Source organism: Pteronotus mesoamericanus, unplaced genomic scaffold (assembly GCF_021234165.1).
Source record: "Pteronotus mesoamericanus isolate MK-2021 breed Mesoamerican mustached bat unplaced genomic scaffold, CSHL_Meso_final scaffold_36, whole genome shotgun sequence".
Classification (NCBI taxonomy): Eukaryota; Metazoa; Chordata; class Mammalia; order Chiroptera; family Mormoopidae; genus Pteronotus; species Pteronotus mesoamericanus.
Window position 1 is genome coordinate 7,026,399 of NW_026555313.1, and position 17,031 is coordinate 7,043,429.

Below are 17,031 nucleotides of genomic sequence, written 5' to 3' on the forward strand. Positions count from 1 at the left end.
AGAATGGCTGTTATCAAAAAGAGAAAAAATAACAAGTGTTGGCAAGGATATGGAAAAAAAGGGACGTTTGTGCACAGTTGGTAGGACTGTAAATTGCTGCAGCCGCAATGGAAAACAGTATGGAGGTTTCTCAAAAAATTAAAAATACAACTATTATATGATCCAGCAATTCCACTTCTGGGTATTTATCCAAAGAAAATGAAGGCACTAATTTTACACCTGAAACCCAAATAATTGCATTAACAAATGTTACCTCAGTAAATTCAATGAATAATTAAAAAATTAAAAACAAAAAGAAAACACTTGAAAAGATCTGCACCCCCATGTTCATTGCAGCATTGCTCACAATAACCAGAATATGGAAACAACCTAAGTGTCCATTCATGAATAAAGACGGTATGGTGTATATGCACAATGGAATACTATTCAGCCACTATTAAAAAGAATGGAATCTTGCCATTTACAACAACATTGGTGAACCTTGAGGGCAGTATGTTCAGTGAAATAAGTCAGAGAAAGCCAAATGCTATGTTTAATCTCAATTATAAGTGGAACTAAAAAAAGAAAAAGAACAGAAAACCAAACTTATAGATACAGAGAACAGCTTGGTGGTTGCCAGGGAGGAGGGGATGAAGGGTGAACTGAGTGTGTGAAAGGAGTAAAAAGGTACAAAATTCCAGTTATAAATAAGTCATCAGAATATAATGTACAGCTTGGTGGCTAGTTAATATAATACTGTATTACATATCTGAAAGTTGCTGAAAGTAAATCTTAAAAGTCCTCATCACAAGAAAAAAAATATTTGTGACTATATATGGGGGTGGCATATAACTAGACTTACTATGGTGATCATTTCACAATGTAAGCAAATATTGAGTCATTATGTGGTACACCTGAAACTAATAGAATGTTTTATGTCAATTATACCTCAATTCAAAAAACAAACAAAAGGAAGCCAATAGACTAGAAATGGTAGGAGAGAGTACAAATGAGTCCCGAGGCTGTCTGTTTAGTAAAGTGGAAATCACATCATGCAGGAACTGGGTGGAAATAAAAAGTATGGTCCCAGAAAGTGGATGAGTGCATGTAAGATTTCCAGGGGTTGTGACTGAGGGAGTGGAGTTGATTGAATAATGGTGATGTGGTCAGTATGGCTGCAATTTAGAGATCCAGAAATTTCAATGATAGAGTATTTTATAGGTTTTGTTCATGGATGTTGACAATTTCACTGTGATGGATGCAGTTGCAATGAAGTGAAACAAACGTGACTAAAGATTTTGAAGGTAGGTTTGGTTTTAAACAGCAAGGTCTTGGTTGTGCATGTGAAGGTAGGTTTGGTTTTAAACAGCAAGGTCTTGGTTGTGCATGTGGATGATTGAGGTTGGTGTAGATGATGGTCCCTGAAATCCAGAAGGTCAAGGAGCTGTCATGTTGAGTGAGTGAATGTATAAATAATAAGATACAGCATTATGTCTTACAACTACTAGAATGCTGAAATAGTAATGAATGTAAATGGTATTTTAAGATATTTGACACAACTACAATGTAATATGAAAATGCTGTCTACTGATGAAAAGTCAATGATATACCACATACTGCTGTCTGTAATGAAAGAAAATGTTAAATTTCATTTAGAAGTTAGTGAAAATAAAGGTGTGATTTTCTTTCCTCCCTCCAAGTTCATAGGTCCTCTTCATTCTGTCATGATCCTCTGATTAAGAAAAACCCCATTTTGAGGGGTGCTCTATCCAGAAAACATAAAGCTGAGTTTTAGAAGGTGGTTTTTGTATACGGAAGACTTCGTAGTTTAGAAGTGGTGGTGCAGAGCTCAGGCCGTCTCCACTGCCTCTGACCCCAGTGGTGACTGGGAGCGAGGGGACTGGAGACGGTGGCCGTGTGGCTCAAGAGGGCCACAGTGACCTTTGTGATAAAAAGCCATATTTTGAGTCAAACCAAAAAAGGTAAGGGGGGAGAAAGCTGATGTTCTAGCAGAGATGATGTTTATAGGAGCTTAGGAGGTGCAGTGGAAATTCTGGAAGGGGAACAGGGAACCAACAAAAATGTGAGAAAAAGGACAGAGTAGGAATGAAGGTGTTAAGGGGTTGGCCAGAGTGAGGTAAACTAGCCTCCAGGTGTGGGGCAAATATAAGGCTGAGGCCTGGGATGTTTGGAGCCCTGTTGAGGCAGGCCTTCTGGAACCATCAGCCTATAGCTTCTGCTCAAATTTCCAAGTAAGAGTCCTGCTGAAAAATTGTTTTGTGCCCAAGGTGGAAAAACCTGAACTCAAAATGAGACACTTGATAGCAGAGTGTAAAACAGTATGGGAGGTGGGGGGAGCAGAGAGGGGGATTGGTGTCTTAAAGTAAATCATCAAATGTTCGTTTGACTTTATTTTTTACTATTGGAACAGAACACACAAAACCATATTGAGGGTTGGTGAGTAAAAATAAACTTTAAGAAGAGTTGTCTTTTAAAAGACCCCATTTGCCATCCTACCCCAAAGGGAAGATTTGGGAGTATCTGCCAAAGTAAGAAAAATAACAAAATGAAATTTAAGACTAGAGACTAGTAAGACTAGAGAAACTTTCAGTTTATATGATTTAATTTTCCGTCACCTGAAATGGATAGAAGAATTTGGTCTTTCTGACTGGGACCTTACTTTAAAATAGATGTTAATACTTCAATTTTATATGCACATGGTTACCCTAATGTGCATTTTATTCCTTTAAACCTTACAATGAATTTGTTAATCAGTGGACTGATCCTATTTGTGTCATTTTTTCTAGGAATTAGCTCTCCGGAGCCAATTACCAACACTGGAGCAGGATGGTGGGACTCAAAATCCAGTATCTTCTCCTGGGATGTCTCAGGAATTGAGAACAATGACGACCAACAGCTCAGATCCCTTTCTGAACAGGTTGGTAGGAGTTGCTACTGGCCAATTACCTAAAAAAGATCATAGCTTTGAGATTATTCTCCTGAGTACTTGTAATAAGCTGTTTGAACATCTGTGTGGGCCAAAAAATCATAGTTATAAAGGAATCTTTCCATAAATGGCAAGTACAATAAAATGAGGATTAAAAGCCAGCTTCTGTGAGAGGAAGTGAGCTGTTCAGACTTGTAGAGGGGATACTTAATTCAAAATCACGTGTTTGCCTCTGCCTATACTGTTGACTAACAATTACTTTAAAATTACAGAATTGTGAAGAAACGTGAATGCCTTTCTATGAAAACAAATGAACTGCGTCTTAAACCAACTTAGGGCTTCATTGTAAGGATTATTGGAAGGAATTTTCCACATAAGCGTTCAGTCCGAGCTTTCCACTCCAGCAGTACTGTAAGGCTATGAGTTCAAGGAGATAAAATGTAAAGTTCTGCCTTTTTCAAGAAATGCATTAATATTAAAGGCAACATTTGAAACATTGCTGAAGGATGTATTTTAGTGAGTTACCACTGAAATGGGTCATATTCTTTGCTAGAAAGCCATTTATAATTGAGATTGGACTATAATTCATTCTTCTAGGTTATAAAATACTTTGGAGTTTCAGTTTTAAAAATAAGGAAAAAAATATTTTCTGGTCTTTGTGCTTTGATATTTTTTTTAACCGGTTTTAAACAACACAATTTTTAAAGTATTTAAAAGTACTTTGGATTAGGAAAGCTGTTGTGCTACCCATTTAGTTCTCACCAGTTGAGCTAAAATCTTCATGATCTTAAGAAAAACAAAATTTACTCTTCTGACACATACAGTTTAAAGTTCTGCCAAAAACTGAGTGTATTTATACAAGATTATAGTTCTGAACTTAAACTGAGGTTAATTAGGAAAGGTCAGAGCCACAGGACTTCTTTTTCTCCACAAGGGGAATTTCAGATCAATATAATTCCAGTGTCCACCTATTGAAGGCCTGTATTAATCCAGGGATAAAATTTAGGCTATTTAGAAAAATGAATAGAATGTGTATCCTTCTAATACTCATTTCTGAAGATTCTTACTTAAAACCTTTGATGAAAGCTGGGCTGCAGTTTGAAGTTGTAATTTCTGGTAAACATCATCAGTGTCATTAGTATAAGGGCAGAATGCCATGTTCACTTTCTGTAGTGTCCCCAGTTTCTAAAACACATCTGACTATAACATCTCTTCTTTCAAAACCTTGGTGGTTTCCCTGTTGCCTGTTTTTTAATTCATACAGATCCCATAAGGTCTCAACATTTGTTTCCCTACCTTGCCATGGAGTTGACTCTTGGGAGTGGTGCGATATCCCCTTATCTCCCTTTTACCCTGAGAGTCTCCAAGGCCACCTCTGATGTGCCCCTCCATGAAACTTCTCTACCGTACTTTTAAGCTCCCTCTTCTTAATTCTAAAAGCACTGTGCTCACATAGCCCTTTATATAATTTATTATTGTTTTGAATATTTTTGTTCATCTCCCTCCTTAAAGTTGTGAGCCTCTCAAAAAGCACCTGCTGTAGGTAGTGGTGGTGGTTTTTCACCCCTGGGTATCCCCTGAGCCTGGTCTAATGCCTATCGTGTATTGTAGTGGCAGATGCTAGTGAATGTTTATTGGATGAGTGGGGGCTGCAGACAGTGGGGTTCTGCAGGGAATAGATCCTTGTCAGGGAAATGGTTCTGTGAACTCTGTCCTCAGGAATGCTCATGTGCTTCCCCTGTGGCTTGGAAAGAACTTCACACAACTGTGTAAATCCAGCTATTCTGAAACAGAGTCTGGCAGAAGCCTTAGAGTAAACCAGTGGTTGTAATATACGGAGGGGGGGACAAAGCAAAGGCAGCATTAGTAATTTAGGGAGGAAGTTTGGCAGAGGCAAGCTTTCAACCTAAAGCAACTGTTAAAGCTTCTTTATAAAGCTTAGTTGTGTTTTCTTTTTTAACTTTTGTGTAAGCTAAACAGCTGCTTAAATGTCCAAGCTGTGAGGTAAGTTAAAGTTCACATCATGGGCACAGACCCTTAAACAACAATTGCCATTATCTCACACTTTGCCATAAAATTTTCTAGAATTAGTAGAACCCCAAATTTTACAGTAAGTGCCAGCTGCTGTCTACAGTGCTACTAGCCTAGGAAAGTGTTGTTTATCAAAGTAATGTCCTGAGGATATTTACCATACTTGTATGTAAATCTGGGAAACTTTATTAAGTCTAAAATAAAAATCTGTCTTGGCATATTTTTCTGTTTTTCTCAAGCTGTATGCCTTGTAGTTTTTTTTGTTTTTGTTTTTGTTTGCTTTTTAATTAATCTTTTCTTCAGTTGGAACTCTAAGGACTCATTTTATGCTGAGGTATTTGGTTGTTTTTTTTTTTCTTTTAAACAGAAGCAAGAAGATCAAGCTATGGGAGTTCTTATCTTATCGGCAGTGGCTTATCTGTTCTTGCCTAGTCCAAAAAGGCATTCTGGTTCTTTGTTTTGCATTGATTTTTCCCCCGCCTTGGCTTAAACTCTCTGCATAAGAGCTAGGAATTTAATGTGAGCCTAGAGCAGACCTGTCTTACCGCCCACCAAGAGTGTGTGTTTTGCCCTCCACCCTGTGCTACCACCACTTGGGAAATTGAGACCTTTAAACCAGTGAGCTGTGTGGATCCCCAGATTCAAAATGGCATTACAGAGAGAATACCTATACAGAGAATTTTCTGTCAGCCAGGAAAACTGAGTATATCTTTTTTTATTCCCTATAGCCATCAGGCCCACAAATTTCAGAGCCATCTTGGCCCTTTAGAACTGCCAGCTGCGATTAGAACTACCTTGTCTATCTCACTGAGGAGACTAAGGGCCGTCTGCACCTGGGCCCTGAAGGAGGATGCTTCAGACATTGCAGGGCGGGAATTTTCACTGACCCTCTTTGAGAATCCTGTTCATACTCAGCCGGTATCTGTTTTTACCTTGAAATCATTTTTAAAATTTTTGTATTGGTCTTTCTCTTTGTAGTGGCACCTATCACTCTCGAGATGAGAGTACAGACAGCGGACTAAGCATGAGCAGCTACAGTGTCCCTAGAACCCCAGATGACTTCCTGAACAGTGTTGATGAAATGGATACAGGTTGGTATTCTTCATTCCTCTGAGGAATCTGACTTTCAGGCAGAAACTGTCCTTTTACCACCAGGTCTAATAAACTGCTGTGACCAAAGACTATTCAAAAGAAAGCCATTCAAATCCTGTAAACTTCAGTTCAAATCGTGCCTTTGTTTTATGTGGCAGTTGGTAATTTAAGTCTTTTTCTCAGTTTTTAAATGTCGTGGAATCTTAGCTCTATTCAACAAAACTGGTGGCATGACTTATTTTAGCATTTAAAACACTAAGTCGGCAGGACAATTGAGGACCCTATTAGAATTCTCTATTAAAAGAGATTTATATATTTGACTTTGGAGAGAGATTTCTGTATGTAATTCAGTCTGCCTCCATCTTCTGTGAGGGTGTTTGGTCCAACTTAGGTGTTACAGGGCTCTGGAAACCAAGTGGGATAGGCATGGTGGTGGGGCTCACCTACTCTGTTGATAGAATAGTTAGAGGGGTCTTGCAGGAACTGAGAAATACCTGCCTCACAGGGGTCATTAAGGAATCATTTCTCCTGTGGCTTACCTGGCAACCACTGATTGCCCTGGACTTGGCAGCCATCTAAGGGCATGAACTGGCAGGGAAATGAAACAGTTCTCCAGCTAGCTGGTTCTTTAGCTGACAGCTTCTGAAAGTGTCTGGCAAGTCTTTTATGCCAGTGCTCATCCAGCTGTTGGCTTTGGGGCTTCCTAGTATCCCCTCTTTGTCTCTGCTTATCTAAACCTTAAATCATCTTGGGACTCATTTTAACCCATCTCATTCAAACATATTTCCTTACCCCAGTCCCCCATTTGTCTCTTCTCCAAACCCCTACAGCACTTAATGGTTTATATTTGTTTTTAAGAAAGCATGTTCATTGAAGCTCTAAGGAACATTAATGTTGTAATGCGCCCCCCCACCCCCTCCAAAAAAAAGGTTTTATGGCCAGGTAAATTTGGAAAACCTCGAAGCAAAGCTAGGAAGATTTATTTATTCAAGGACTTCTGGGAGGCTCGTTTTGTTATTATAAAATGTAAATCTCTAAGAGTGGAATAAAGTTTTCATCCAGTCCTTTTATTTTATTTTAGTGTTCTCCAAAGTGTACTTAAGGAAAAGATGGGACTATACCATGCAGTTTCATATTTTACCTTATTTTGGTGATGCATATTTGGAAGAGAATCAAGTAGTGAAGCTCTTGTGTAGTGTGCCTATTCCTTCTTTCTTGCTGTATATAATTTTTCAAGGGATTTTTACATTTTTTATGACACCCCCCACCCTTTAGTGCTCAGTACATAGTAATAAGCAATCAAGTTGTTGGTTAAATATATGGACATATATTGAAGCAGAAGTAATCTTGGCATTGTCATTTGTGGGTTGTTTGGTCTAAAATAAACTGGGCATCATTTCAGGTCAGTCAGGAGTGCTTTTCTCTATGCAGTTCTGTATGTTCTCACATGATACAACTCTTATGTTAATTTTTCAAAAAGGACCTTATTTTCTCTCTCTCTCTCTCTCTGCCAACTAGGTGATACTATCAACCAAAGCACCCTACCCTCACAGCAGAATCGTTTTCCAGACTACCTTGAAGCCATTCCTGGGACAAATGTGGACCTTGGAACACTGGAGGGAGATGGAATGAACATAGAAGGAGAGGAGTTGATGCCAAGTCTTCAGGAAGCTTTGAGTTCTGACATCCTTAATGACATGGAGTCTGTTTTGGCTGCCACCAAGCTAGATAAAGAAAGCTTTCTTACATGGTTATAGAGCCCTCAGGTAGACTGAATTCTAAATCTGTGAAGGATCTAAGGAGTTAAGACACACATACCAGAAATTTTTAATAAGCCAGTTGCGATCTTCTGGCTGATACAGAAAAAGATGAACAAACGTCCAGCAAGATTCTTTCATCCACTATTTTGCTCTTCCTTGTCCATTGCTGCTGTTAATATATTGCTGACCTCTTTCATAGTTGGCCCTAAGGAATCAAAAAAAAAAAAATTTTTTTTTTGTTTCTTTTGCTATTATAACTACTGTTTGTTTTGGGGGCTGGGGGAAGTGAGCCTGTTTGGATGATGGATGCCATTCCTTTTGCCCAGTTAGATGTTCACCAGTCATTTTAACAAATAGACTTGGGAGTCAAATGCTTCATGTCACAGCATTTAGTTTGTTTAAGCAAGTATTTCTTAAGCTGCCTTTGGCCAGTGAAAAAACATGATTTACTGGTCTGACAAGCCAAAAACGTTGTGTCTGATACTAAGTACTTAATGCTGATTTGGAGAGATAGCTGAAACGAAGGCTGAAGACTGTTTTATTTTCAGTGTTTGTTTTTTTCTCCTAGTGCTATATCAGTAGTCACATAGTGACCTTGATTTTATTTTAGGAGCTTGTAAGGCATGAGACAATTTCCATAGAAATATATTAATTATTGCCACATACTCTAGTATAGATTTTGGTGGGTTTTATTGTGGAATTGTTTTGCTTGGTTGGTTGGGGTTTTCTGTGGTTTTGTTGTTGTTGTGTTGTTGTTTTTTCTGGAACCAAGGCAAATTACCATATTAGTGAATCTGTTTATCGTTGTAGCTGGGACAGTTATTGTAGTTTCTTTGGTAAAATCTTCATATCTTGATTTTTTTTTTTTTACATTCTTATTTAAATCTTGATTATCTGCTCTCTCTCTCTATATATATACCCCCACACACTTATAAGTTTATGTGATAGTGTGATAGCAGAATGTATTTTTTTTAGGCTTCCCTATTTTCCAGTTTATTTTAAAATGGTAGCTTTGAATGTATGCATTTAGAATACATGACTAATAGTTTATATTTCACAGGTAGTTTAAATCTAGTTGGGGCAGTCTACCGATTCTGGAAGTAGTTCAGTGTTCTAGAAAGAGCAATTGTTATAGATAGTGCCTAAAGGAGTAATGTATGCCCTCCGGGCACACAAGGAATATTATCTGATGAATTTGAAAGAAGCAAACAAGACATGGCTTTATTTTCCCCTGTTACTCCCTTGGACTCATTTTAAGTCACTGAGTAGGTTTGTAATGTGCATGACAGAAGTAAGTAAGCTTTCTGTGGTCATTCACCTCCCTTTAGCTTTGGAAGTTTTACTTTCACCTTAGCTTCAGAAGTAAATTTTAGTATTTTAGTCATCATTTGTAATGAACACGTTAAAGACTACATTGAAATATTGCCTACAAGACTTTTATTACTTATAAGACTTGCTCCTACTTCTGTATACTGAGAATTGACCCTGGACAGTATAATACTGTAAGGTCATGCATTAGCTGGTAAAGTGATCAGATTAATAAATGTATATTGGTAGTTGAATTTAGCAAAGAAATAGAGATAATCATGATTATACTTTTATTTTTACAGTAAGAGATATAACTAGAGTATGTGTCTACAGGACTCATAATGGTTTCCAAAGAGTATTTTTTAAAGGAAAAAAAATGAGCACGTATCAACTTTTCAGTATAAGCTATGAAGCAATAGTTGGTTGTGAATTATGGTGGCACCAGCTGGCATCTCTGTGATTAAGGGTCTTTCAGTGTTTCTAGAGTAAGCCCTTATTTTCAAGGGTTTATAATAGGCATAAAATCTCTCTTCCTGGTTAAAACTGCTATGAAATGCCTCAGCTTGGGAAGATAGATTTTTTTTTTCCAATTACAAAATCAAACTATTTCGACCCTTCACATTAGAGGAGTGCAAAAAAGTTAGAAGTGAGAAGTTTTTATATTAAGTATTTTCAGTGCTCAAAAAAAAAAACCTAATTGCTTGTGTTGTATATAATGATTCATAGGTCAATCACTTGTAATAATTGACTCTAAGGTTTTTATTAAGAAAACAGCAAAAAGATTAAATCTTGAATCAACTCTGGGGGGAAATGGCCACTGTGCAGATGCATTGATTTTTTTTTTTTTTTTTTTAGAGCAATAATGAAATTCTACCTAGAATGTATAATTGAGTACATGGATGATATAGCATGTTGGGTTTTTACACTTGATCTTAGCCAAAAGGCCAAGAAGCAAGAGCATGTTGGGTTTTTAATGTGCAGAAGATCAAAGGGAGGAGTGCCTGCGATTTGCCAGTAAGCTGAAAATCAAGATTGTATCTCATATATCAGCAGAATAGCTCTAGATAAGGGAGAGGGTGGGGAGGGGGGTTGTGAAGAATTTAGTGGGACTTTGATAGAGAACTTTATAACTTTTTTCTTCAATAAAGACTTATCTTGCATCTTGCTGTCATTAAAGGCAGTTGTTTCTAAAATTTCAATCACTTAAGTACACCCACAAAATAAGAATATGGAATTCTTCATTTCCCCTCGACTTTAATTTGCCCAGTTATACCTCAATGGTGTAGCAGTGCTGTGGTAGCTGACATAGGCAGTGCTTGGTTCCTACACCCTCTGTACTGACCTGAGGGAGACCTAAGAGTCCTTTCTCTTTCTGAGTTTTATCACAGCCTCAGTGTGGTTTTGTTTTATGTCCTTGTTCCTAATGTAAACATGTTTAACTGCTTCTTGGTTGCTTTTGGGTAGCATTGGGATAAGATTTTAACTGGGTATTCTTGAATTGCTTTTACAATAAACCAATTTTTATAATCTTTAAATTAATCAGCTTTTTACATTTGTGTTCTTTTCAATTAGGGCTTCTCAGATCTACTTACAGTTGCTGGAGCACGTTGATTTAGAGTTTGAGATTTTCCAAAGCACTATTTGCTAAAATAACTATTTTCTAAATGTAATGCCTTTATTAAAAAAGAACAAAGGAAGTGACTTTTATAGACAAATAATGTTGATGCATTCTTTATGGAACCTAGGCAGAAACACTGAAAATAACAGTAATTAATTGTGTAATTCATAATTCATACCAATCAGTGTTGAAACTCAAACCATGCAAAGTGGGAGCCAATCAGTATCCAGTGATTAACAACTTCATAGCTTTTGCACATCTGAGAAATGAGAGCTCAGATGAATTTTATCTTCCACCAGCATGTTTTTATAAGAATTGTGGGTGTGCCTATCTTAACAATTGTTTTCTGTATTTTGAAAAAATGTTCTCCACATTTTAAATGTTTTATTTTAGAGAATTCTTTAATGCACACTTGTCAAATATATATATATATAGTACCAATGTTACCTTTTTTGTTTTAGATGTAAGAGCATGCTCATCATATGTTAGGTACTTACATAAATTGTTACATTATTTTTTCTTATGTAATACCTTTTTGTTTGTTTATGTGGTTCAAATATATTCTTTAAACTCTTCTTTGTTGTTTTTAACAATTAATACATTTAAAACTTTTTGAGTTTTTAATGGACTTCCGATATAACAGGTTCTAGTGATAAAAGAAAATAAAAGGTCATTATAGTAGTAACTGGTACACAGATGAAACTCAAGGTTAGTTTGGCATTTGGAACTTTTGAGTACAGATATAATTCTTTGAACTTCATATTCTATACTTGTCAGGTATACCATCCCCATCGATGACGGTGTAAGCACAGTTGTCTCCGTTCTGAAATGACTTACTACATATAACAGCACAGAAGAAATGGAAGAATTTGACACGGTCTTTCAAAACAGCCTTTGGTTTTATTTCTCCAAAATATTGTCTCATGACATCTAAAATATAACACTTAGTGAAAATCATTAGCTTTCTTTATAAATAAAAACATTCAGAAATTTAAGTGATAGGTTCTGACCGTTGATTAAGAAGTAGATTTCATTGTCTTTGAAAATTATTTCTCTGTGTATATATCTTTAATTATTGACAGATCAGTTTTGGCAAAGCAAGTCTGAAAATTATATTTTGTTATGTATGATTTCTTTTCAATAGAAGAACACTTATATTGTAGAGCTTGAAATTTATTGTCTTCCTCATCTTATGCAAAATGTAGTGGTTGTACATCTTAGCTCAAAACTATCATGTGTCTGTAAGCAGTACACCTAATGTTGGATAACTTGAAACTCAGTTATCTTCATTCTGGATCCCGTGAGCCAGAATTGTACTACCTTTGAGGTAACTGATTCAGCAGAATACGCAGAAAAATACAGGGATCGACCAGCTGTTAATACTTTTGTCTACTCCTGTGTACTATTTTGTATTTGAGGAGAGAGGCCTCTAGAGAGAACAAGGAGGAGCATTCTAAATATTTGAGAAGCATAGTAGTCTTTCTTAGAGCCTGATATTGAATACTTTACGTAATGTTTTTATTAGAAAGACAGACCTAAAACTAAAATAAAATAGCTCAGTAAATGAATCTCCCAGCTGGCCTAAGCAGACAAATGTTTTTTTCTACAGAGAGAAAGAATAATAACGAATAATAAAAAGAAACCTAGAAGGTAACTGCCAGAATGGTCAGTAGACCAGTGAGTTATGCTTAATACCCCCTGGTTTCATCTTGTCAGCAGATGAGGTTGCAGAAGAGCAGGCCCAAGGTCCCTGTCACATTTTCTTAACCTTCTTAATGACAACCAGCCCTCCCTGGTCCTGGCAGCCATAAATTATATTAGGTTTATATTCAATTATATTAAAAATCTGGCTTTATTTGGCAGTTACGAGTAAATTAATGTGCTGCTGGAATCAAACATGTTTCTGGCAGGATATGTGCCGTATTTTCCCTACCCCACTTTAAACTGTTGGCATTTACTCAGTGTATTCTAATAACCATGAGAATTTTGATAAAGTCTTTGGATAAAAATTTTATTACTGAATTAGAAATCAGATGAGAATCCTGTGACATTAACTGGTATCTGTGTGCTGCTCAAAGCAGTATTTGGAGATCACTGAGTCAAAGAGTCTACTGTAAAATTCCTAAACAGCTAATCTGGTACTTGGAATTTTTTTTCTAATGTAAAGCTATTAAAAACTAGAGTTCCTGTAACTTTGTAAAATTGATATGATTTATAAAAATAAGTGACTAGACAGAGCTAGATTCTTAGTAAAAAGAACATTTCCAATGAAATCACAAAAAAAGTCACATCAACACCAGGGAGAGACCCTTAGTGTTTTTAAGAGTGCTTATTTACTTTTTTAGGGTAATGATACACCTTTATCCATATTTCTTCATGTCTTGTCCCAAGTACATTTTATGATGAGACTACCATTCCCGTGACCTTCACAGAGTTTATATAAGATGGTTTATCAATAAAATATCTTTTGGGTTTAATCTTCTATGTGGGATATTATAGAAACATCTCAGTTCCTTCTAACCATTTGTTCAATTACAAATCAAGTTACTTTGTTACTGTGGATTTATGCAAGATTAAAAATGATGCTCTGCTCTGTCTAGATCAGGGGTGTCCAACCTTGTGGCATCTCTGGGCCACACTGGAAGAAGAAGAGCTGTCTTGGGCCACACATTAAATACACAAACAATGAAAACTGATGATCAAAAAAAGGTGCATGCATAATTTTCGTGATATCCACCACCACAGATAAGTAAAAAATTCCTCAAATAATAACAATTATGCAGCAGCCTGTTTGATAATCTTACAAAGTAGTTAAGCAGGTCCCAAGTTTGTGATCACTAAAATAGAAAATGTACGTATCTAAGCAATAAAACCTTTGCTTAGTTTTTGATTATCGTTGATGTTTGTATTATTATTATTTTTTAATAGAAGTAAAAGAGCAACATAAAACTAGTGCATCAATCTGGTTTGATAGAAGTAGTTGCAATTCTCAGTGAGTTCTCAAGGTGCTCATCAGGTATTTTGGCCCTAATTGTAGTCTTAATGTGTTTCATTCTTGAAAATAGTCACTCACAAATGTTAAGTGCTGCCAAATAGCAACGACATGAATAAGGCGTGATTGTGAAGCAAGGGATATTTGTCTCTTGGAAGATAAGACCTGTAAAAGTCCAGTAAAGAGACACAATCAAATTTTTCTTTGTTGAATGTCCAATTGCAGCTCTGTGCATTCCATTTGAAAAGTGACAGGTAACATTTATGGAGGCTGAAAATGGAGTTGCAAATATTGCAAAGTATTGATTATTTTCCCAAAAATCTGTTTTCAAATTCTTGTATCAAATTGATAAACAAGGCTGAATATTTTTCACTGTTTACAGGACTGCGTTTAGCCAACATGCTGAAATGCATAAAATTGTTTGCCTTAAGTTGAGCTTGCCATAATTTCAATTTCATTTGGAACAGCGTTACAGTTTCAAACATGGTATTGATCAGTTCATTTTCACCTTGAAGGTGTATGTTTTACTCATTTAAATGAGCAGCTCAATCTACCAAAAATGCTAAATCTGTAAGCCAGTTTTCATCAAGTTCTGGCACAAATTTTGTTTTTTGATACCATAAATGACTTGATAACATGTCACAAATCATAAAATATTTTCGACATTTGGCCTTGACTTAGCCATCTTCCAAAAAGTAAATGATGTCGGCATAGTCAGCATCAATACTTTTAAGGAATTCCTGGAATCAGTGATGATTCAATCCCTTGGCTCTTAATGAAATTCATAGTCTTGATGATTTTCATTACATTATCCACTTTTAAAGCTTTAGTGCATAAATTTTCTTGATGTACTGTACAAAATGTGAGTTTTGGGGGGCAATTGCATCACCTTCTATTATTTTTACAAGTCCCTCTCTTTTTACCTTCCATTGCCCGGGCACCGTCAATAACTATACCAGATATGTTGACAATGGACAAAGAAAATCTCTTTAACATATTTTTTACTGCTTCATATAAATCTCTTGATTTAGCTGTGTCCCTTAGTGGCACTAAAGAAGCCATTTCTTCAGTGACATATTTTTCATCAAACCTCTAATAAAAATGGCAAGTTGAGCCATATCTGTAGCATCAGTGCTATCACCCATCACCAAAGCATAAAATTTTAAATTAGCAGATTTACTCTCCAAACTTCTTTCAATAGATTCTCCAATTTCTTCATTTCACTTAGATAAAATCTCTAGTGAAACAAACTGACTTTAGGAACATCCCCCTTTTTTTCAGTGCAAATTATATCTGCCACACCTTCTATACATTGCTTAATAAATTCACTATCAGTAAATGGTTTTAATTATTTTGCTATTAAGTATGTTACAACATAACCAGCTTTTACAATGGAATCTGCCCAAGTTGTAAGTTTTTGAAAAAATTTTTGTTGAGAAGACAGATATTTTTTTCAGTTCTGCTATTTTGTCCTTACAGACACAGTCTATATGCATTGAATTTGGCAGCATGTTTTTGCATATAATATCTTTTCAAATTGTAGTCTTTGAAAACTTGCACAAATTCCCTACTAATTAAGCAGAGTGCCTGACTAATTTACCTCGACAAAAAAGTAGCCAACTGTCCATTTCTCATTGAACAATCTTCCTTCATCTGTAATTTTTCTTTTCTGAGGTTCTTTTTTCTTTCGAGATGTAGAAGCCATGCTGGGATTTTAAAAATAATAATAAATAAGGACCCTGGCTGGTGTGGCTCAGTGGATTGAGAGCGGGTTTGTGAAGCAGATTACCAGTTAGATTTCCTGTCAGCACATTCCTGGGTTGTGGGCCAGGTCCCCAGTTGGGGGCATGCAAGAGGCAGCAGATCGATGTTTCTCTCTCCCCCTCTCTCTAAAAATGAGTAAGTAAAATCTTAAACTAATAGATAAAGGATTTTATCTACTTTTACTATGAAAATTAATTGGCAGGAAAATAGGAAACAAGGTTTGGGCCATTCCACAGCCCTCTCGGCTGCCAATGCAGGGCAAGGTGGGTGCCAATTGGAAAACGTGGTGGATGATGTGTGAGGTGCCACCGAGGTGTGAAAGTACTTTGAATAATCAAATAAGAATGCTCACCTGACCTGTAAATATTAAATGCCTAACATTACAATGGTAGGTCGAAATACTGACAATTGCTGCCTTGCTCAATCTCACAAGCACAAATAATATCCGATGGTGTCAATTCTACTGTCTGCACTGGGAAGAGAACACACTGGAAGCCCCACACAGCTGAAAAGCTGAAACCATGCATGTGTACAAATAGCATACATATGTTTATGTGACACTGCAACACGTAATCACAAAAACTCAATCTTTTAAGTAAATTTACGATTTTGTGTTGGGCTGCATTCATAGCCATCCTAGGCTGCATGCAGCCCACGGGCCATAGGTGGGACACCCCCAGTCTAGACAATGTAAGACATTCATATTCTTAGCTGTGGGTCAAGTGGCAAAATCCGGAAAAAGCACTGTTGCAGTTCAGCACTATCTCCATGAGCTGTTGAAGGCAGCTACTCCAAGCTAACATAGTGATGAATGCAGTAAAAAACTTGGCTGAAGATCATTTCTAAGTAATCCTTGTAGCAATTTATATTTAAGCACCTTTACTAATGATTAAGAACAAAGCATATCTGCAGCCAGGGTTCAAGAGAAGCATCTCATTGACTGTAGGTCAGCAGGATCTAAATCCCAGGTCAGAATATCACAACTGTATGGTTCTGATCCCTTGGGTAACCATGAATGAATACCTTAGTTTTATGAGACAAAAAGTTATATGTGAGCAGCCAGATCATGAACAGCTTGAAATCACACTGTGCAGAGCCACTTGTACAGTATTTTCTGAAGTGTTTTCTCTGGGCACCAGGAAGTCTCTTGATCCCTATAAAATAGTCTCGATGGGACTGGCCAGAGGAGAATGTGGACTTGAGATTTAGCTATCTTTTACAATCTAAACCATGAACAACAATGTAGTTCTTCTGCATTCTAGGCCAAAGGAATTTGTGCAGAAGTCTGCAATGAGACTTGCAGGAGAACAGCATGAGCCTATAAACTGTCCAACAGAAAAACAGCTGATGACTCACTAGACATGTGTGTGTTAACCAGTTCAGAACTCCCTTTTGAGGGTACATTGTTGATCTGGAATGGAGTATCAAGCCCTGGTCAAGTTTAGAATATTATTTAGGAAATTTAACACTGATTTGAACTAAAAAATAACTAGACCAAATCCCTACTGGTCACCCAAAGTCATTAAAGCAAATTTCTCGA

The 17,031-nt window shown here is 36.7% G+C and overlaps 1 protein-coding gene across 8 annotated transcripts in view; it reads left to right on the top strand.

The window, feature by feature from the left end:
* The window catches only part of YAP1 (Yes1 associated transcriptional regulator), a 109,339-nt gene extending 97,754 nt beyond the window's left edge, over positions 1-11,585 (top strand). For all 8 annotated transcript variants that reach the window (XM_054592436.1, XM_054592440.1, XM_054592438.1 and 5 more), the window contains 3 exons: positions 2,787-2,917; positions 5,936-6,048; positions 7,568-11,585. In XM_054592436.1, coding sequence (XP_054448411.1) covers positions 2,787-2,917; positions 5,936-6,048; positions 7,568-7,806 — 483 coding nt within the window. In that variant the 3' untranslated portion in view covers positions 7,807-11,585. The remainder of the gene's footprint in view (positions 1-2,786; positions 2,918-5,935; positions 6,049-7,567) is intronic.
* The last annotated feature ends 5,446 nt before the right edge of the window (positions 11,586-17,031 follow it).